The sequence below is a fragment of the Ptychodera flava genome, chromosome 17, assembly GCF_041260155.1.
Source record: "Ptychodera flava strain L36383 chromosome 17, AS_Pfla_20210202, whole genome shotgun sequence".
Taxonomy (NCBI): Eukaryota; Metazoa; Hemichordata; class Enteropneusta; family Ptychoderidae; genus Ptychodera; species Ptychodera flava.
The window spans coordinates 9,655,109-9,676,883 of record NC_091944.1 but is presented as its reverse complement, the minus strand read 5'-3'; the positions used below and the strand labels follow the sequence as shown (position 1 = coordinate 9,676,883).

The following is a 21,775-nucleotide window of genomic DNA, read 5'->3' as shown; positions in this document are numbered from 1 at the left end:
AGAAAGGTCAGATAAAACATTCCTTCCAACGTGGAGAGTATGCATGCAAACTCAAGTTAAATAGGTGGCGTAGGAAAAGTGTCAGGAGCTCATAAATGCTTTTAATTCATTCATTCATTCATCCATTCATTCATTAATCCATCCATCAATTCATTCATTCATTCATTCATTCATCATTCATTCATTCATTCATTCATTCATTCATTCATTCATTCATTCATTCATTCATTCATTCATTCATTCATTCATTCATTCATTCATTCATTCATTCATTCATTCTTCTATAGCGTCAATTTCACATTTGTGCAACCTTTTTTCAACATCTAGAAACGTATAATCACAGGGAACTCTATCTCCTTGTTTGTTTGTTTGTTTGTTTATGTGTATTTGTTTGTCCACCACTCTCTATGAATACTCACCCTTTCTAGTGAGTTGCTAGGAAGGGTGAGTATTCAGAGAGAGTGGTGGGTACACATGAGTGCTTACTCCTCATGGCAAAGGCGGGGTGTGCTATATTTCATATGTGGGATTGTATTATCATTTAATGACTATATTTGTAAACAAAAAAACATACAAACACCGTTCTTCATTGACAAATATGAACACAAATCAACTCTTTATTGGTTCTTTATTGTATATGGAAATAATCATACGTATCAAATCAACAAACACGCATAATTAACAAACAAACAAGGAGCCAGCTCAGAGTTCCCTGTGGTATAATTGTGATCAAGCTGGTTGTAAGCTGATGACATATCCATGTATCCTGGCGTTTCAGCACGATGCACGCCTCCATATTTCAACAGGGGATGTTAAATTTTTTAAATTTCAAAGGAATCTTTGGATTGATCTCAAAAGCTTTGGGTAGATCTCGGCTGCGCAAACTCGATCCAGCAAACAGGCTCTTCGAGTCTTCTTTGGCCAATCAGTGATCAAATGTAATGGCGGTCAGATCGCAAAGAGTCCACTTATGGCTGTGAGCAAGATTAGTACAGTAAGTACGTTAGGAGACCAAAAAGTCAATGTTATCGTCATTTCCTTCATTGTAGCTAATAATGTTGTTGGTATGGGTGAACAAACAGAAAAATAACACACAAATTTAATGTACACCTTACCTTTTTGTGCGACACACATTATTCTAAATTTCAACCTTCTAAAAGAAACGGTAATTTGACTGAACTAGAGCTTTGCCACTTTCTTTCGGCAAAGATTTCGAAAACGTTCCTTTATTGGCACAGGAAGACCGTGACCATGAGGGTTACTGAGCAAGCGTTGACTAGGACGGCCAGGTAATTATATTGTTACCAAAAATGTCAAAAATTTCTTGCCGGATATATAAGTTCCACGGGGTTTAAAGGAAATTAACTGGGAATTTTATTTCGAAACAAAGTATGTCATCTAGATCAGATTTTCAACTTTAGCGTGTTTTCATCGAGAAAAGACAACTTTCTCAATGTCAATTTAAGTGAATTTTCTGTATTGTTGATGCAATTTCCTGCAAAATTGTGCATGGGGATTCGATAATTGTTTTATACTTTAAACCTTTCGTAGAGAAAGTAAAAGGCATGATAGGCCTATTCAAGAATTCATGGCATACGTCCTATAAAAAACTACATATGGTCAGTCACATTCAGAAGACACCCACCTATGTAAAGTTCAGAACACGAATAATTCGAACTGTGACAGTATAAAGAACAATGATATCAATTTTGTAAAATAAATTAACAGAAAATCGGGTTTCAGCGGGGCGGCTGTTTCACACTGCACTGGCCGCCTCATTGGTAAGTGGTTGTCGCTTAGCAACAGTCTACGTCGAGGTCATAAGAAGAGGTCAAAGCCTCATTTTGATGAAAAAATTACTATATCTTGTGAGTATTCTAATTTTCTCTATTCGGCAAGTTCCTGAACCCATTAGTCCTCGTGTGTCTTACGGTGTAAATACCTTATACCAACTTTAAAATCCTCATATTGGATAATTTAAAACATATACAACTATATGTAATGTGTGTCCCATTATTTTATGAAAATGTGCCTAGAGGACGTATTTACTATTGTAATAAGATGAAGTATGTTAGACGTGTTTTATTATTGTCCCGCAATTGATTTTTCAAAGTTTTAATCTAATTAATTATTAAACCACTCGAGGATCACTGCCGCGTAACATTTGTTTTCATTTTGTTACGTAATTTTGAAGATAGATTCGATCGCAACGCTGTGATAATCAAAGTTGATCGCTTTATGTCGGATACTCGCTCGTGCATCCTTTAATTTTTCTTGGAAAATGAAGGTTTTCTTTTGAAGGTAAGTTAAATTAAATAATGACAACTTGAATGTGACAAGCAGGTCGCGAATCTAGTTTTCCTGAACCCCGCCTGGCTAGCATATTTACAGTATATGTGCCGTGAATTTTATTGTTTGTCCACAATGTTTTCAAACCGTTAAACTTTGGCCCGGTAATCTTGTCTGGGGACTAGTAATCACGCACCGTCTTTTCTAACGGTGACTCACAGCCGATTATGCTAGCAATCAAACATCAGATGGAAAGCAATTGAATTTAGAATAGAAGTGGTGCTCATAAGGTCTTTATCATATCAGATGATTTAGTGGTAACTCTTTCGATGTAATTTTTCAAGATGTAGTACTTTTTGCTCTGTCTTTTGGTACAATCGATCATGTCGGCATGTTTAGTGTTCATCTTGTCGACACGATCTCTATGTGTAATGCCAATGGTTGTTGTCCAGATAACGACTGATTTGGGTCCTGCTCATGTGTTACCAAATGCATTGTACACAGTTGGCATGGTCAATACTTCGTACAAGACAGCCTGTATACTTCGATTCATGGAACGAAAATACTTCGTACAAGAAAGCCTGTTCATGGAACGAAAATAATTATTTCGGCTATTAAAGTGTCACTTTGATGGGAGAAATTACCTGCGGTGCTGTAGCTCGATGTTATGACCGGGTATGTGGGTCGGGCAGCAGATCTGGTTTTGCCGGCCGACCAAATGCCAGGGGCAAAATCTCGAGCTACAGCACTGCAGCTAGGGAGAAACATTATTGTAGGGAAACAGTTCCCATCGATCCCAACCCTTGAGCAATGCGGTTACACGTCTGGGTGGATCAGATGAATGTTGCCAGACGAGAAGAGACTTGCGCAGACCCAGAGCAACAGATTCGACGTTCATGAGTGCGTATGTGAAGACCAGAATTATAAAGGTTTAGTTTTAAACTTTTTCCCATTTTACCGGAAGCCATCCCAACTATAAACGGTGCTGTTTGCTTTCCAGGTGTTAAAGGTAGTGTTTGTACACATGTAGGTCTCAAAGTGGGTCTTGATTCAGGGCTTGAAAGAGATGCGTCGGAGAGGCGATGAGTAGGCTGGTATCAAAAAGTGTTGTGACTCATATCTACCGGTCATCATTACCGCCCCTTGGTCGGATCAATGGCATTTTATATAAGTGGGTTGACATGAGTGCTACCACACAAACCATTAAGTAATTCATAATTGGTTAACGCCCATCAAAAGACATCCACAACTGACGCACATGCCGGAAAGTTTTATCGTGAAAGCAAAACAAATCAAACGAAAAAAAAAAATCATGTAATTGCATATTGCGAATCTACAAAATAAAACAGACGAGTGCATCCAGGAGTATGTATTCCACGGAAAACGTGTTCTTGATAAAATATTCCACAGATCTTCTTTACGACGAGTTACTGTTTACAAAATGAAACTACTCACATAATACGACAACCGATATAACAAAATTTACTTTTCCATCAAAACAATTAATTCTGGGGAATGATTTTAGAAGTTGTATTAAGTCGCATTTTCGACAATTTTGCAATAAGACAAAGCATTGATTAAAGCCCTTGATAATTGGTTGTATCTGGTAAATATTGGTAATTCTTTGTTTGTTTCTTCGACTACTCTCTGAAGAATGGTTGATGGTCAGATATTCAACATATGTCGACGTATTGTCTTGATATGTGTTCTTTACATTTTTATGGATAAAACTTGGCGTTGGAATTCCCCTTAACATAGATTCGAATTTGATTCATTGTACGTTTGTTCCCACGTACATCAATCGATACACAGGGTAAAAAATAAGTAAATGATATTTTTCATTGATTATAGGGTTTATAAATTGAAAATCTGACTATGAGAGCGTGTTTTCAAATGTGAAACAACATGGTTCTCACAGTTTCTAACACACTGATCAAGGTATACACCATGTATTTTGCGACAATCTCGGGGGTCGGTTCTGGTCACTGTGCTGCGATCAACAAATTCTCAACTGCCAAATGATGGTTGTTTTAGTGTGTAATGCATTACCACAATTCTGACATTTCTATATCGATTTCATTCCCAGATGTTTATTCATTGACGTACTACTGGATTTTTTTATTTATAATTTCTTCTATAAAACAAAATATTTATTTTCTCCTTCTCCGCAAATTGTGTTGAAGACGAAATTATTGGTTGGCATCATGATTACCAAAATAATGAATTGTATACAATAAGTTATAGGCCTATTATCAGTGACAGATGAATTTAGTCCAGACAAAATTCACTTCTTGCTAATGATAAAATTGGACTCTATACACCTTTACTGAAACTGCATGGTATTGGCAAGTCGAATACCTAAGCAATAACCAGACCCAGAGCCAGTGACGAGATTTTGACCAGTGGACAATGTGCACGAGCGATAGCGAATGCATATGTCGGGTGAAGTGGTGAAAATCGAGTGGTTTACCAGTTGCTGAGGTGGTTTACTTCTATTATATCGTTATATTGAATTGAATGTCTGGCATGAAACGTCAAGAAAGTGAATTTTCTCTAGCTGAGAGCTTGTGCCTGTTCCGACCGTGCTATATTGCGAATACAGCACGGTTATTGTCACGTCTCGACCAATCAGATCGCAGTATTTGCGCCAACAGTATAACGCGCCTTTTTGCATAAATAGAAACAGGTCCCCCACTTCGCAGACAGAATGAAAAGCGCCAAAGTCAATTTTTCTCACCCTATATGATATACCACAGTCAATTTTTCTCTGATTTTTGCAAAAACTTTGATAAAAAACTGTAGGCAATAAAGTATGAAGTCCATCCGGTCTAAAATTATCGAAAAATGTCAGAAAAATTCATAAAAGATTGGTAAAATGTGGCAGTATAATTTTGGTGGGAAAAATTACAGCACTCAAAGGCTTAAAGGTTACAGTTATTACATTATGTATATTTTACAAAATTTTTATGCTACTGTGAATTGTTCATATATTGTTATGTATTATCTCTTATAGTCAACAATCTAATCAAGGATATGGCTTATATTTTTTGCTCAAATCGAGGACTATTATACATCGCGTGCTTGATATCCGCCATAATGGTGTGCTATTTCGCTGGTGAGTGATGTTTCCCAGTATGTTTACTTTTCAGATAATTCGTCGTAATAAACTATTGTAACTTTTTTTACCTAGCTAACCTAGTTCAATTCGTCGACGGTGTGACGTATGTTGAGTTTATCTGGTAAAATTGCAAACGTTGCATCTACAATTACATAAAGCAGAAGTTACTGATCTGCCGGTGCACGCGATCACAAGAAACCTACCTTTGCTCTTGCTCAGGCTATGTTCAGGTTATGATTGAGAGTATGGTCAACACTGGGTTTTGGTTTTAAAGTGTGGGCTATATCTTTTTGATTTACATAAAACAAATAAGTCAAATAAGCTATGAGCCAGCAAATGCAGTAATCACGCATATTTTTAACCGTGGTTAAAAATGTACGTGTTTTACCACACAGGTATATCAATTCATTGGTCTAACAACGAAGTACACCATGTCATCGTGAGTTCATCAAAGACAAACGCCCCTACCTCTCCGAGTCAACTTTCTCCAAGACAACGCTCAGCTGATCATTTGAGTGTAAGTAGAGTTCAGGCTGTAGTTTTACTTCCATTTTGGCTTTTTATTGTGAGTATTTTCTCTAACGTGCATTACAAAGTTACAAAATTGATGTAGATTTGCTTGAGGCCACAATATAGAAGCTGCGTGAAATGGTACACTTGTTTTCACTCAGTTACAACTTAGAATCAATTTTCAATTGAGGGACTTACGCACCACGCTGTAAACCTCAGTATCAAATCTGCAAGTAGGAGCCAATACATTTTCTACCTGGGAGTTTCGATCGCCGCTTGAGATGATGGGAAATATAAAGCGCCACCAGCTGCAATATTTGATAACCTTTTCACTATTCTTTGTGTTTATGTCAGTTGCAAGTTCTTGTTCTGCTCAGTATCCAAATGATGTTGAAACACCAAATATTTAGCTTGTCAACACAACATGTATACGTGTAAAATGCATGGTTATTTATATTTGAATTACAGACCGGACTAAAATTCACGTGGAATGTCAAGTATATAATAAAGCATTATAAATTACCATACCCTGTCCGCTGCATTTTAATTGGTCGAGCTGAACCACGTGACTCACCACAACTTCAGAGTAATGGTTTGTTTACATGCCTTTTAATATGAATAATAATGTTAACATCGAAACTTTACAGTTAAAACGTAAATCGTGATTTGTACATAGACCATAATCAATCACAAAACAAAGTGAAGTACTTGTGGGCTCAGTTTAGACGTATGCCCAAAAAATCTCCAGATTTGCAATTTTTTACAGCGCACGTCACATTTTGCACAAGTTCTTGGGCCCCGATTTCTTTCGCGCGGGAATTTTTTTTAAATTTTGACGGTTTCGTTGCGTTTGTTGATAATATAATGGAAATAACAGACTCGTTGGCGAGAAGAAAGCCATAATAAACAAGCTCGGCAAGCCTCGTCCGTTAATTTTTTACTTTCCTCTCTCCCTTGCGTCGCCCATTATTCCTCTAACCTATATATGCACAGGCTGAGTTGACAAGGTGAATACTATGTGCATCTCAATATACTGTGGAGAGTAGAAAAAGAAACTGTAGTTGACATTAAAAACAAAAATAATGACGAAAACTCAAAAAATTTCAGCTACTGCCCGTTTAAAGTTACGAAGTTATGGATTTTACCTGACACTGCTTTTCGCTTTACACGTCACACGACTGTTTTAGGCCCCGATGTATTTTCAACAAACATCATGCCACCCAAGTATACTTTCTACTTTGTATAGTTCCTTGTTATAATCCACACCTTTCACCATTTGACATTTTGCCTGGCCCTGGTGATTTTAGATGCAGGTTTGCGTTTAGTTTATCATACGTCGTACCTGGAGTTCGAATTTTGACCTTATATAAGTTATAACCTGCAAGTTTTCACGTTGCATGTGAAGCAAGCACTTTTACGAAAATAAATGCCATCCAATTTTGACATGCCCATTCTGTATCTCTTTGCCATGCGCAGTTGGAATTAAAAGAAAATGATCACACAACATCAGATGTGTACGAGGAACGAAGATCGTTCGCAAAGCAGTGCCGAAACTACAGCAGAGAGAGACCATCGGATGAGGCCCTCTACCGGCGACTGTTTGTGGATAACAAATACAATTTTCTCTATTGTCCGATAGCCAAAGTCGGCAACACAGCCTGGAGAACCGTTATGTTGGTTCTACGAGGAGCAATAAAGGATGTTTCTGAACTACGATATGGAGGAAGGGTTTACGACTACCATTATCAAACATTAGACGTCTTTTCTGACAAGGGGCGACAGGAACGTCTGCGAACTTTCACAAAGTTCATTTTCGTCAGGCACCCGTTTTCCCGCCTTTTGTCAGCTTTCAGGGACAAATTTGAAGACACACCAGAAAAATCGTTCGTGAATATCTATTCGCCTATCGTGAAAAGAATAGTAGGACGGAATGATTCTAGTAAACAGATAAAATTTGAAGAGTTCGTCCAATACCTCCTTGAAACTGATGTGCTCGCATACAACGTGCATTGGTTGCCTATGCATGTCGTCTGCCATCCCTGTTTCCTGGATTACGACATTATCGGGAAATACGAAACTATGACCGAGGACGCAAATTACGTCATAAGGACAATCCACGCCGAAGACGTGGCGACTTTCCCTCGTTACGCGCCGCATGCAACTAACAGCTCTGCTGATGACGTCATGTGGCGATACTACAGCCGCCTCACTGAAAGCCAAATTCAGGGCCTTTATAAAAAATTTGAGTGGGATTTTAAATTGTTCGGCTACGACATGTTTGATTACAGTCTAAGGGGTTAACTGACTTCCGATCTTTCTAAACGGGGGACACATTTTACCTTGTACTCCGGAAATGACATGCTTTGCAGTCGACGTCGTTCGTGCCATGTTAACAGTTCAATGACATGGAAAAGTGTATCGACTCGTTCTCCATTTACACGTATTTTTTTGGTCAAACTCACTTCTTCATACAAATGCATTCTGTCATTTTATCCATTATGGGTGTGCAGATATTTGTGCCAAAATGTATTCCCTTTTCTAAAAAACACGATGAAAATATAATGAAGAAGTAAATTTCTCTCCAGACATGCATTTCACAACTCGACAACATATCTTACCGTCGTTATTCAGAAAAAAGCCGTTTTTGACTGTTGTACTTCCATTCTCTGGTAAGGATCGTCTCGTATGTTAATTTTTCTTAAATATCCCCTTGTATTGGATGCCTCTGCATATTTATTTCATTTTCATTGGCGAAAACTTCATAAAAAAATAAAAATATATTGCTCGAAATTTTGCTTCTTTGCCATCCGAGTGCACTACCAAGGACCCTATTCCCATGCGATGCGCTATGTATTTGTGTGAATATCTAGCGTGTACGTGAGGCGCGTACAGATCGTAGGAAGATTGGTGTGAAGAAAACGTGAGTTTGTCGCCATTTCATTTGTGTATGATTGGCTAATTTGATTACTGTTACCTTTGATATTCTGTATTTATTGATAAAAAGGGAAAGAAGGAATGTGTGCATCATGGTGCCATTTTCCCCTCAGAGAGAGAGAGAGAGAGAGAGAGAGAGAGAGAGAGAGAGAGAGAGATTCAGGGGGATTTGAAAGTTACGCGACAGTAAAGGGGCATTTGAACGGTTTGCTCTAGGTATATGGGGATCTGAAAATATTTTGTCGCCTGTCTTTTACGTATACCGTCTTATATTATCATATTCCACAACTTGGTATGTTGTTATGTCGTCGACCAATTCCTCGAAGTGAATTCAATTCTGGAATCATTATAGAGCATTTCATCACTTTTCTTTTCAAAAAATCGAAAGTAATATGAGTGCCATTGGATTTTCATAAGAAATAACGCCAACTTTAGACCTTCCATAGCAACAGCGGACAGAAATTACAAGTGTTGATATTTTCCATACTTTTCTTCTATGTATAAAACAGAGTTTATTGTTCCACTCTCCATAGCATTATTTGAACACCAAATATTCACTTCAAATATTAACACGCAAGCCATATATTGAAATTTTAACAACTGAATTGTAACCTAATCTATCGCTGACTGTATATAATACTGTTGACAAGTCAAATGCTCCTTTTTAGTGTTACGTGCAGAGAAAACGAACAAAAGGTGAACTCAGCAGTTAACGTTTAAACAAAATTTATTACGAAAATAAAACTAATTGCTAAGTCAGGGATAGAGTACAAGCTTTAAAAGTGTACAGACTACTTATCTCAGCTGGGACGGCAAAGCTCCAGTCTCAGAGTTGTAACAGTCAGTCGGATGAATGAACAGTCCTTTGGCTTGCAGGCTTGAAGCTGCACAAAGTCCACAGTATAAATCCAGCGTTGACAGTGAAGGTCTTGAAAAGTCTTGAAAATTACTACGGCTGGAGTTTAGTAACACACAAGAGACACGATCCCAAAAGTCTGACTGGAAGCTGAGCACGTCCCTTTTATAAAGGCATATAAGAACAATCTAGAACTTTTATTGACATGCTAATTACTGTTCTAAAATTATCTCCCTTACACAACTAATCAACTTTCCAGAGCATTCCAAACATGACTAATTGAATTCAAGGTTGTGAGGTCATTAAGGGCAGTGACCTTGAGAATGTTCTAGACTAATTGAACTCAGGTCATGATGAGTGTGGGGGAAATGACCTACATAACACACCCCCTCTTCAAAAAAAAGAAAATTTTTCAAAGAAAAATCTTTCTTTTGCAAATGTAATCTTGAAAAAGATTTAAGTACTCAAATTTTTTTTTTTTTTTTTTTTTTTTTTACTCTAAAGTTAAACTTCTTGAAAGTGAACAACAATAAACTCTAAATACGAGAGAGACAGTCTGCAATTAAATTGTCTCTGCCTTTGATATGTCTAATATCAAGATTAAACTCCTGTAACATTAAACTCCATCTTAGCAATCTCTGATTTTTGCCTTTAAATTTCTGCAGAAAAACAAGAGGGTTGTGATCAATATAAACCACTATTGGCTGATTTGAAGAAGTAACATAAACTTCAAAATGCTGTAAAGCTAATATCAAAGATAAACACTCTTTTTTCAATTGTAGAGTAGTTTCTCTGGGATTTGTTAAATTTGCGTGAAAAATAGCAAACAGGATGATCTACACCATGACTATCCTCTTGCAATAAAACAGCACCAGCAGCCGTATCACTAGCATCTACAGCTAATTTGAATGGCAAAGTGAAATCTGGTGCAGACAACACTGGAGCACTTTGCAGTATGGCTTTAAGTGTATCAAATGCCTGTTGGCATTGCTCTGACCAAACAAACTTTACTTTCTTTTTAAGTAAGTTAGTCAAAGGCTCAGTAATTGTGGAGAAGTTTGGACAGAATTTTCTGTAGTAACCAGCCATACCGAGAAAGCGCATCAGTTGTCGTTTGCAGTTTGGTATGGGGAAAACTTGAAATGGCACTGATTTGGCATCAACAGGTTTTACCTCACCCTGTCCTACAGTATGTCCGAGGTAAGTCACCCTCGCCCAACCAAACTCAGATTTGGCAAGGTTGACAGTCAACATGGCTTTACTCAGTCTCTCAAAGAACTTCCGCATGAGCTTGATGTGTTCCTCCCAGGTGTCACTATACAGGACGACGTCGTCAACGTAAGCTCCACATCCGTCTAGCCCGGATATGACGTCGTTGATCATCCTTTGGAACGTTGCCGGAGAGTTCATCATTCCGAATGGCATCACCTTGTACTGGAACAATCCGTCTGGTGTAACAAAGGCGGATATTTCACGAGCACGATCCGTCAGAGGGACTTGCCAAAATCCCTTCAGTAGGTCAAATTTCGTCACATACTTGGCTTTTCCCACTCGGTCGATGCAGTCATCAATCCTCGGGATTGGGAAAGTGTCTGTCTTTGTTAAAGTGTTGACCTTCCTAAAGTCCGTGCACATACGATAACTGTGATCTGATTTGGGAACAAGTATGCACGGCGAACTCCAGTTACTTTTACTGGGTTCAATAAAGTCATGTCCAGCAGGTATTTGACTTCTTCCTGGAGATATTTTGCTTTTGTTGGATTCAGTCTGTATGGATGTTGTTTTACAGGCTTACTGTCCCCAACATCAACGTCGTGATAGATGACGTTTGTCCTCGTTGGAACATCTTGAAACAGGTGTTTATATTCATGGAGCAGTTCTTTCACCTGTTGTTGTTGTTCTGGCTGGAGGTGTGCCAACTTTGTAGACTCCAGCTTCTCCAGGATTTCTGAGTTCTGAAGCTTGACCGAGCCCAGCTTTGAGTTTAGAGTATTTTCACTCAAGTCAGTTTCAGTATCACTATCTTCATAATGGCCAGAACTGACGGTACTGACAGGCTGAGTTATAGTAGGATTATCCCTATCCAAATATGGCTTAAGCATATTTATGTGACATAGCTGTTTTTGTTTTCGCCTGTCAGGTGTTATTATGATGTAATTTAAATCACTCAATTTCTTATCAATTAGGTATGGCCCAAAGTAACGAGCATGGAGTGGTTTGCCAGGAATTGGAAGTAGAACAAGAACTTTTTGACCTGGTTCAAACTTCCGTTTTGAGGTGTTTTTATCATATTTGGTTTTCATTGACTGCTGAGATGACTCAAGATTTTCTCTGGCTAATTCACATGCTTTAGAGAGTTTTGTACGAAAATCTGACACATATTGCAAAATATTCAGACAATCATCATCGTCTGATAGGAATTTCTCTTTAATGAGCTTAAGTGGGCCACGGACTGTATGTCCAAATACAAGCTCAAATGGACTAAAACCAAGAGACTCTGAATTGACTCTCTAACAGCAAAGAGCAGAAAATGAATTCCTTCATCCCACTGCTTCTCTGTATCGAAACAGTAGGTCCTAATCATGTTTTTCAAAGTTTGATGAAATCGCTCAAGAGCACCCTGACTTTCTGGATGATAGGCGGACGACCTATACTGTTTAATGCCTAGCTGATCCATTACTTGTTGAAAAATTCCAGACATAAAGTTGGAGCCTTGATCAGGACGGACACATTTAGGAGGCCAATAAAGTGAAAAATTTGACTAAAGCTCTCACTATAGTCTTTGTCTTTATGTTTCTCAGTGGTATGGCTTCTGGGAACCGAGTTGATGTACACATAATTGTCAACATATACTCATTTCCTGATCTTGTTTTTGGTAGGGCCCAACACAGTCTATTAGTATCCTACCAAATGGTTCTTGAAATGCAGGAATTGGCTGTAAAGGGGCCTTTGGAATGGTCTGATTTGGCTTTCCTACCATTTGACATGTGTGACAAGTTTTACAGAAATGTGCTACATCCTGCCTGAGATTAGGCCAATAAAAGTGACTGAGAATTTTATGATAAGTTTTCCTGACTCCTAAGTGACCAGCCCAGGGCGTTTCATGGGCCAGGCGCAATATTTCAGCACGGTAGGGCTTTGGAACCACAATTTGATGTTTTATAGCCCAATCGTCATCAACCAAAACATCTGGAGGTCTCCATTTACGCATGAGAATACCAGACTTTGTATAATAGGAAACAGAGCTATCTGAAGTTTTACCTTCATCATCTACCCTGTCAAACAAAGACAAAATATCTGGTCTTTGTGTTGTTCTGCAATGAGATTTGATCTAGAAAATGTCTGACTTTGGTCAGCAGAAGTTTTACTGGAAGTTTCAAATCCACGAGGGATAACGGAATGATCCGTGTCAAACACCTGACTGAGAAAGGTGTCATTTAAGTCAACATCTGTGACATTATTTTTGAGAGTATTTTGATTCTCTGAAGTTTTCTTTGACATGGCTCGAGTAATGGCACATGAAGGAAATAAATCGGGTATCTCTTGTTCAATTGGCTCTGGATCCTGATCTAAACTAGGATTATCAGTCACAAGTGGATTAGTAATGACCTTGTCCCCAGCAAGGTCGTTTCCAAGAAGAAGGTGAATCCCTTCAAAAGGCAAAAAAGGCCTAATACCTAAAGTCACAGGTCCAGAATAAAGTCCGAAGACAAATAGACATTATGGAGAGGAACAGGAATGTAGTCATTACAATCTACCCCTTAATAAGAACTTTAGAACCTGAAAATGACTTTTCAGAAAACGGCAGGGTATCTGCCAACAAAAGAGACTGGAAGCCCCGGTATCTCTTAAAATTTTGACAGGGGTAGCGGAAGAGAAAATCACTAGAAAGTGATATAAAACCATCATGAATAAATGGTTCGAAAATACCCATAATGCTATCTTGAGAAGAATTGACCTTGACCTCATTAATTGGGGATAAGAGGGATTTAACCTCAGAAAATGTGTTGCACACATTATTAGACTCTAATTGAGTTGATGAAGAAATAAAGCCGGTGGGCTTAGATCCACTTTGACCACTTTGACCTTCACGTTTTCTTTTCAATTTGAAACAATCTGACATTAAATGGCCGTCTTTCTTACAATAATTACAAGAAAGTGTACCAAACTGTTTGTCAGAAGGAGATTGAGACTTGGGATCTGATGATGTGGGAGTGTTACTTGAACTCTGTGAACTGTTGTCATTTGATTTTCTACTCTCCTTTGAAAAATTCTTGGATGAAAAGGACGAGTTAAATTTACCTGCATTGTTTCTGTATGAAAAGGACTGGGATGGTTTGCTGAGAAATGAAGATTTGTGGGTCAATGAATAATCATCGGCCAAACGTGCAGCAACCTCCAATGTATCTGCCTTTTGTTCATTGATAAACGTCTTGATGTCACTCCGAATGCACCTTTTAAATTCCTCAATCAAAACAAGCTGTCGTAATTTGTCATAATTCTGACTGACCTTTTCCGAAGAACACCAACGATCAAACAGTTGTTCTTTTGTTCGAGCAAATTCAACATAAGTTTGATCTTTCACCTTCTCACAATCCCTAAATTTCTGACGGTAAGCTTCAGGCACCAACTCATAGCCCTTGAGAATTAATTCCTTCACAGAATCATAATTGAAGCCTGCTCTACTGACAACTGAATATAAATTTCTCTGGCTTTACCCACCAAAGCACTCTGCAAAAGCATAGACCAGGACTCCTTAGGCCAATCCAGACTCTGAGCAATTTTCTCAAAATGAAGGAAATATTTATCAACATCCTTTTCTTGGAAAGGGGGAACTAACCTGAAATGCTTAGTGATGTCAAAATTGTGAAGGAAAGAATTTTCCTTGTTCTGAAGGGAAGAATTTTCCTGACTTTCCAAGCTCTAAACGTCTCATTTCTAACTGCAGTCGGTGTTCTGCTAATTCTCTTTCCTTTTCTTTTCCTCTCTTTCTTTCTCCCTTTGTCTTTCTTCCATTTGCAATTCTTTTCTTTCATTTCCAATTCCCTCTCTTTCTGTCTTTCTTCCATTTCTAATCTTTCCTGCCTATCTTTCTCTCTCTGTCTTTCTTCCATTTGTAATTCTTTCTCTCTCATTTGTAATTCTAGTTTCTTGATCTCCAAATTTGTCTGCATTTCTAATTCTAATTTTCTGAGTTCAGAGGTAAGACTCGGGCTCATAATCTTTTAAGGCAGACTCCTCAAAATGGCCTGATTTAACTAAATGTTTTGCAATCTTGAACTGTATTTCTCGCTTGCGCATAGATCGTTTAACTCTACCTTAAGGAAATTGGCCAGTGTTATGAGGTTGTCTTTTCTGAGGGAATCAAATGTGTCCTGATCAAGGTCATCCATAATTCGTCTGGTTTAAATTCCGCCATGATTAAATTTCGCTGAGTTCACAGTATATAGTAGTTTTGAAAAGCTGTCAAAATGTTGTCAAACGGCTCAAAATATTCGTATCCCGGACGAGCCCCCAATTTTGTTACGTGCAGAGAAAACGAACAAAAGGGTGAACTCAGCAGTTAACGTTTAAAACAAAATTTATTACGAAAATAAAACTAATTGCTAAGTCAGGGATAGAGTACAAGCTTTAAAAGTGTACAGACTACTTATCTCAGCTGGGACGGCAAAGCTCCAGTCTCAGAGTTGTAACAGTCAGTCGGATGAATGAACAGTCCTTTGGCTTGCAGGCTTGAAGCTGCACAAAGTCCACAGTATAAATCCAGCGTTGACAGTGAAGTATGTGTCCAATCCATGCCAAAATTACTACTTTGATTTTACAACACAACATGCCATTCCGAATTCTATTTTACAATTCAACATGCTATTTCACAACACAACATGCCATTCCGAATTCTATTTTACAATTCAACATGCTATTCAAATCCTATTTTACAACTCAACATGCTATTTCACAACACAACATGCACTTCCAAATCCTATTTTACAACTCAACATGCTCTTCCCAATTTCATTTGACAACACATCATGCACTTCCAAATCCTATTTTACAACTCAACATGCTCTTCCCAATTTCATTTGACAACACATCATGCACTTCCAAATCCTATTTTACAACTCAACATGCTCTTCCCAATTTCATTTGACAACACATCATGCACTTCCAAATCCTATTTTACAACTCAACATGCTCTTCCAATTTCATTTGACAACACATCATGCACTTCCAAATCCTATTTTACAACTCAACATGCTCTTCCCAATTTCATTTGACAACACATCATGCACTTCCAAATCCTATTTTACAACTCAACATGCTCTTCCCAATTTCATTTGACAACACATCATGCACTTCCAAATCCTATTTCACAATTCAACATCCCATTCTACAGCTAGCTCTGCGGAGCAGGGCAGTGTTACTGGCTATCGAACAAGATTCAAAATGGCGGACGCGAAATGGTCCCCTCGCACAGAGAGAGAAATGCGAACTTTGCACAAGTCTAAAAACGCAGCTTAGCACATTGTGTATCTAAACAAGATGAGCGTGCTCGAAAACTAGGATCGATCACGATTTTAAATTAAAAATTGGCTGTTTTTGGAAAAGAAACTGCGCGTTAAAATCAGCAGTTTTGTCTATTGTGCACCGTGCGTGGGAGGCTTATCGTGTGCGCGGCTCATGTGAAAGACCAGGCAAGATTCACCCTCAATCATAAGTATCCGCTGACCTCCCTCCGAGCTCAGACATTATCTCCGTTCTGTGACGGAGCAGGTCGTACAATTTTCATAGTTCATTGCGCATGCTAAGTAGACATTGCCAATATAATCTACAAGATTTTTTCGCTTAAAAAGAACCTTGTTTTACGGGGTACCAGTCAACTCGCACTTTTTCCAACCCGCCCAGAACCAACTCGCCCGATTCCAACTCGCCCGATACCAACTCGCCCGATTCCAACTCGCCCGATACCAACTCGCCCGATATTATTTTGCAATTTATGAGTACCTGGTACGCTAGGTCTGCATGGCAGGGCTGTGTGTTTACCGGCGTTATACGGAGGCCGTATAACGCCGGTAAACACACAGCCCTGCCATGCAGAGCTACTGGTACGCTTGCTGCGAATCGTAGCCTTTGCCACTCGGGTAGCTTGGTTATTGGAGTGAAGAACATATCAAAGAGTGGCAGGGCTCGTTTTCGCAGCAACTGGTACGCATAAACGTTTTATTTCTAACAACAAATATTTCTAACATAGAGAACCACAGGTGCGGCTTGAAATATGTGCCAACACGGAAAACTTTTTATTTGCGAATTTCACGTTTTGCAAATCTCTTGAAAGAATAAATTTCGTTCGGCTTCTTTACGTATAGGGATAGTTACTGCGTACTGGCTCACTTCTTTAGGAACAGCAGGACCGTCTTTCACGAGTTACTGGCCTGGCATGACATGAAAATAGCTGGCCTCGGGCCATCGGGTTAGCGTACATGGAATCTACAACACCCTATCTCAAAACAACGGGCGAGTTGGTATCGGGCGAGTTTGAATCGGGCGAGTTGGTTCTGGGCGGGTTGGAAAAAGTGCGAGTTGACTGTAATTCTGTTTTACTTTACCAACCCTTGGAAGCTGAGGAAAAACCCTGTCGCCAAATAGAAAACTTTCCCCTGAAAGGAATTTATTTATTTTCCTACAACCAAATACCTAATCAGTGATATTTTAAAAGTTGTACGTTACGGTCAAAAAGCAGAGAGGAAATTCTTCCATACTGATTTCTGCATATATTAGGGTTTCGAGACTTTCGTTCGAAACCCGCTTGTAATCGTAATGTTTTATATTAGGGTTTCGACACCATGGGTGCGAAACCCTATTGTAATCGTTATGTTTTTATTAGGGTTTCGACACCATGGGTGCGAAACCCTATTGTAATCGTTATGTTTTTTATTATTATTATTATTATTATTATTCTTCTTTTTCTTCTTCTGTCGCGCTTCTGCAACTACCACGCGAACACCGTTGCACCTAGAGACTTCATATTTGGTACACAGGTACAACTCAGCAAAAGTAATTTTTTGGTCACATGACCATAACAAAGGTCACGTGACCTTTCGGCCATTTTGAAAATAAACTTTAAAATTGACTTCATTTGCATAAAAGGTGGTAAATCAAAATTCTGCTCCAGTCACTTTTTAGACCTTATAGCCTTGCTCCTTCATGCCAAATATCAAGGTAACAGGTCTTGCCGATTATGAGAAGAAGATTTTTAAAGTATTATTTTTCATATTTTCAGTGACCTTTGACCTCCCCTATAGATTTACAATGCCCACTATAGGCTAGCCAATAGAGCTAGGAGTCTGGTTCTTTCTCGACATAGACGATCATTGGCTGTTAATGTTCACCGAAATATTTTGGGTCAGGTCACGTGACCTTGACCTCATTAATTATGCGCATATCTAATTCTAGGCTAACCAATAGGGCTAGAGATCCGAATTTTGGTACACAGGGACTACTATGGGATAGAAATCTATTGCAAATATGTCACGTGACCAGACCTCATTAATTATGCGCATATCTAATTCTAGGCTAACCAATAGGGCTAGAGATCCAAATTTTGGTACACAGGGACTACTATGGGATAGAAATCTATTGCAAATATGTCACGTGACAGACCTCATTAATTATGCGCATATCTAATTCTAGGCTAACCAATAGGGCTAGAGATCCGAATTTTGGTACACAGGGACTACTATGGGATAGAAATCTATTGCAAATATGTCACGTGACCAGACCTCATTAATTATGCGCATATCTAATTCTAGGCTAACCAATAGGGCTAGAGATCCGAATTTTGGTACACAGGGACTACTATGGGATAGAATCTATTGCAAATATGTCACGTGACAAGACCTCATTAATTATGCGCATATCTAATTCTAGGCTAACCAATAGGGCTAGAGATCCGAATTTTGGTACACAGGGACTACTATGGGATAGAAATCTATTGCAAATATGTCACGTGACCAGACCTCATTAATTATGCGCATATCTAATTCTAGGCTAACCAATAGGGCTAGAGATCCAATTTTGGTACATAGGGACTACTATGGGATAGAAATCTATTGCAAATATGTCACGTGACCAGACCTCATTAATTATGCGCATATCTATTTCTAGGCTAACCAATAGGGCTAGAGATCCAAATTTTGGTACACAGGGACAACTATGGGATAGAAATCTATTGCAAATATGTCACGTGATCAGACCTCATTAATTATGCGCATATCTAATTCTGAGCCAGCCAATAGAGCTAGAGGTCTGATTTTTGGTATATAGGGATAACTTAGCATTACAATTTTTTTGACAAAATGTCATGTGACCTCGATGACCTTTGACCTTGAATATACGTATATGTCCATAACTCAGTAACCACAAGTGGTACACCCTTCATATTTGGTATGATTGGAGACCTTATGACATCACATCCTCTACCTCATTAATTATGCGCATATCTAATTCTGAGCCAGCCAATAGAGCTAGAGGTCTGATTTTTGGTACATAGGGATAACTTAGCAGTACAATTTTTTTGACAAAATGTCATGTGACCTTCATGACCTTTGACCTTATATATACATATATGGGCATAACTAAGTAACCCCAAGTGCTAGACCCTTCATATTTGGTATGATGGGAGACCTTATGACACCACACCCTGTACCTAATTAATTATGCGCATATCTAATTCTGAGCCAGTCTATAGGGCTAGAGGTCTGATTTTTGGTATATAGGGATAGCTTAGCAATAAAAAATTTTTGACAAATGTCATGTGACCTCGATGACATTTGACCTTGAATATACCTATATGTCCACAACTTGATAACCACAAGTGCTACAGAATTCATATGTGGTATGATGGGAGACCTAATGACACTGCATCCTGTACTTCATTAATTATGCGCACAATCTAATTTTTCTTTTGCTCTTAATGCTGCTACTTGTGTCGAAACCCGGTCATCGCTGCTTGCAGCTATATTTATTATTATTATTATTATTCTTCTTCTTCTTCTTCCGTCGCACTTCTGCAACTACCACGCGAACACCGTTGCACCTAGAGACTTCATATTTGGTACACAGGTACAACTCAGCAAAAGTAATTTTTTGGTCACATGACCATAACAAAAGGTCACGTGACCTTTCGGCCATTTTGAAAATAAACTTTAAAAATGACTTCATTTGCATAAAAGGTGGTAAATCAAAATTCTGCTCCAGTCACTTTTTAGACCTTATAGCCTTGCTCCTTCATGCCAAATATCAAGGTAACAGGTCTTGCCGATTATGAGAAGAAGATTTTTAAAGTATTATTTTTCATATTTTTCAGTGACCTTTGACCTCCCCTATAGATTTACAAATGCCCACTATAGGCTAGCCAATAGAGCTAAGAGTCTGGTTCTTTTTCGACATAGACGATCATTGCTGTTAATGTTCACCGAAATATTTTGGGTCAGGTCACGTGACCTTGACCTCATTAATTATGCGCATATCTAATTCTAGGCTAACCAATAGGGCTAGAGATCCGAATTTTGGTACACAGGGACTATATGGGATAGAAATCTATTGCAAATATGTCACGTGACCAGACCTCATTAATTATGCGCATATCTAATTCTAGGCTAACCAATAGGGCTAGAGATCCAAATTTTGGTACACAGGGACTACTATGGGATAGAAATCTATTGCAATTATGTCACGTGACCAGACCTCATTAATTATGCGCATATCTAATTCTAGGCTAACCAATAGGGCTAGAGATCCAAATTTTGGTACACAGGGACTACTATGGGATAGAAATCTATTGCAAATATGTCACGTGACAAGACCTCATTAATTATGCGCATATCTAATTCTAGGCTAACCAATAGGGCTAGAGATCCGAATTTTGGTACACAGGGACTACTATGGGATAGAAATCTATTGCAAATATGTCACGTGACAAGACCTCATTAATTATGCGCATATCTAATTCTAGGCTAACCAATAGGGCTAGAGATCCGAATTTTGGTACACAGGGACTACTATGGGATAGAAATCTATTGCAAATATGTCACGTGACCAGACCTCATTAATTATGCGCATATCTAATTCTAGGCTAACCAATAGGGCTAGAGATCCGAATTTTGGTACACAGGGTCTACTATGGGATAGAAATCTATTGCAAATATGTCACGTGACCAGACCTCATTAATTATGCGCATATCTATTTCTAGGCTAACCAATAGGGCCAGAGACCAAATTTTGGTACACAGGGACTACTATGGGATAGAAATCTGTTGCAAATATGTCACGTGATCAGACCTCATTAATTATGCGCATATCTAATTCTGAGCCAGCCAATAGAGCTAGAGGTCTGATTTTTGGTATATAGGGATAACTTAGCATTACAATTTTTTTGACAAAATGTCATGTGACCTCGATGACCTTTGACCTTGAATATACGTATATGTCCATAACTCAGTAACCACAAGTGGTACACCCTTCATATTTGGTATGATGGGAGACCTTATGACATCACATCCTCTACCTCATTAATTATGCGCATATCTAATTCTGAGCCAGCCAATAGAGCTAGAGGTCTGATTTTTGGTATATAGGGATAACTTAGCAGTACAATTTTTTTGACAAAATGTCATGTGACCTTCATGACCTTTGACCTTATATATACATATATGGGCATAACTAAGTAACCCCAAGTGCTAGACCCTTCATATTTGGTATGATGGGAGACCTTATGACACCACATCCTGTACCTAATTAATTATGCGCATATCTAATTCTGAGCCAGTCTATAGGGCTAGAGGTCTGATTTTTGGTATATAGGGATAGCTTAGCAATAAAAAATTTTTGACAAAATGTCATGTGACCTCGATGACCTTTGACCTTGAATATACTTATATGTCCACAACTTGATAACCACAAGTGCTACAGAATTCATATGTGGTATGATGGGAGACCTAATGACACTGCATCCTGTACTTCATTAATTATGCGCCCAATCTAATTTTTCTTTTGCTCTTAATGCTGCTACT

The 21,775-nt window shown here is 38.5% G+C and overlaps 1 protein-coding gene across 1 annotated transcript; it reads left to right on the top strand.

Annotated features, from left to right (window-relative positions):
* The first annotated feature begins 2,199 nt into the window (after positions 1–2,199).
* Positions 2,200–8,672, top strand: LOC139116459 (carbohydrate sulfotransferase 8-like). Its single transcript, XM_070679084.1, has 4 exons — positions 2,200–2,301; positions 5,303–5,404; positions 5,803–5,924; positions 7,394–8,672. The coding sequence occupies exons 2-4, from the start codon at positions 5,323–5,325 to the stop codon at positions 8,216–8,218; spliced, it is 1,029 nt and encodes a 342-aa protein (XP_070535185.1). The 5' UTR covers positions 2,200–2,301; positions 5,303–5,322; the 3' UTR covers positions 8,219–8,672.
* The last annotated feature ends 13,103 nt before the right edge of the window (positions 8,673–21,775 follow it).

Coding starts and splice junctions, on each gene's coding strand:
- LOC139116459 (XM_070679084.1), top strand. CDS start 5,323: ATGGCTTATATTTTTTGCTCAAATCGAGGACTATTATACATCGCGTGC. Junction 5,405..5,802: donor AATGGTGTGCTATTTCGCTG/GTGAGTGATGTT, acceptor TTTACCACACAG/GTATATCAATTCATTGGTCT. Junction 5,925..7,393: donor GCTCAGCTGATCATTTGAGT/GTAAGTAGAGTT, acceptor TGCCATGCGCAG/TTGGAATTAAAAGAAAATGA.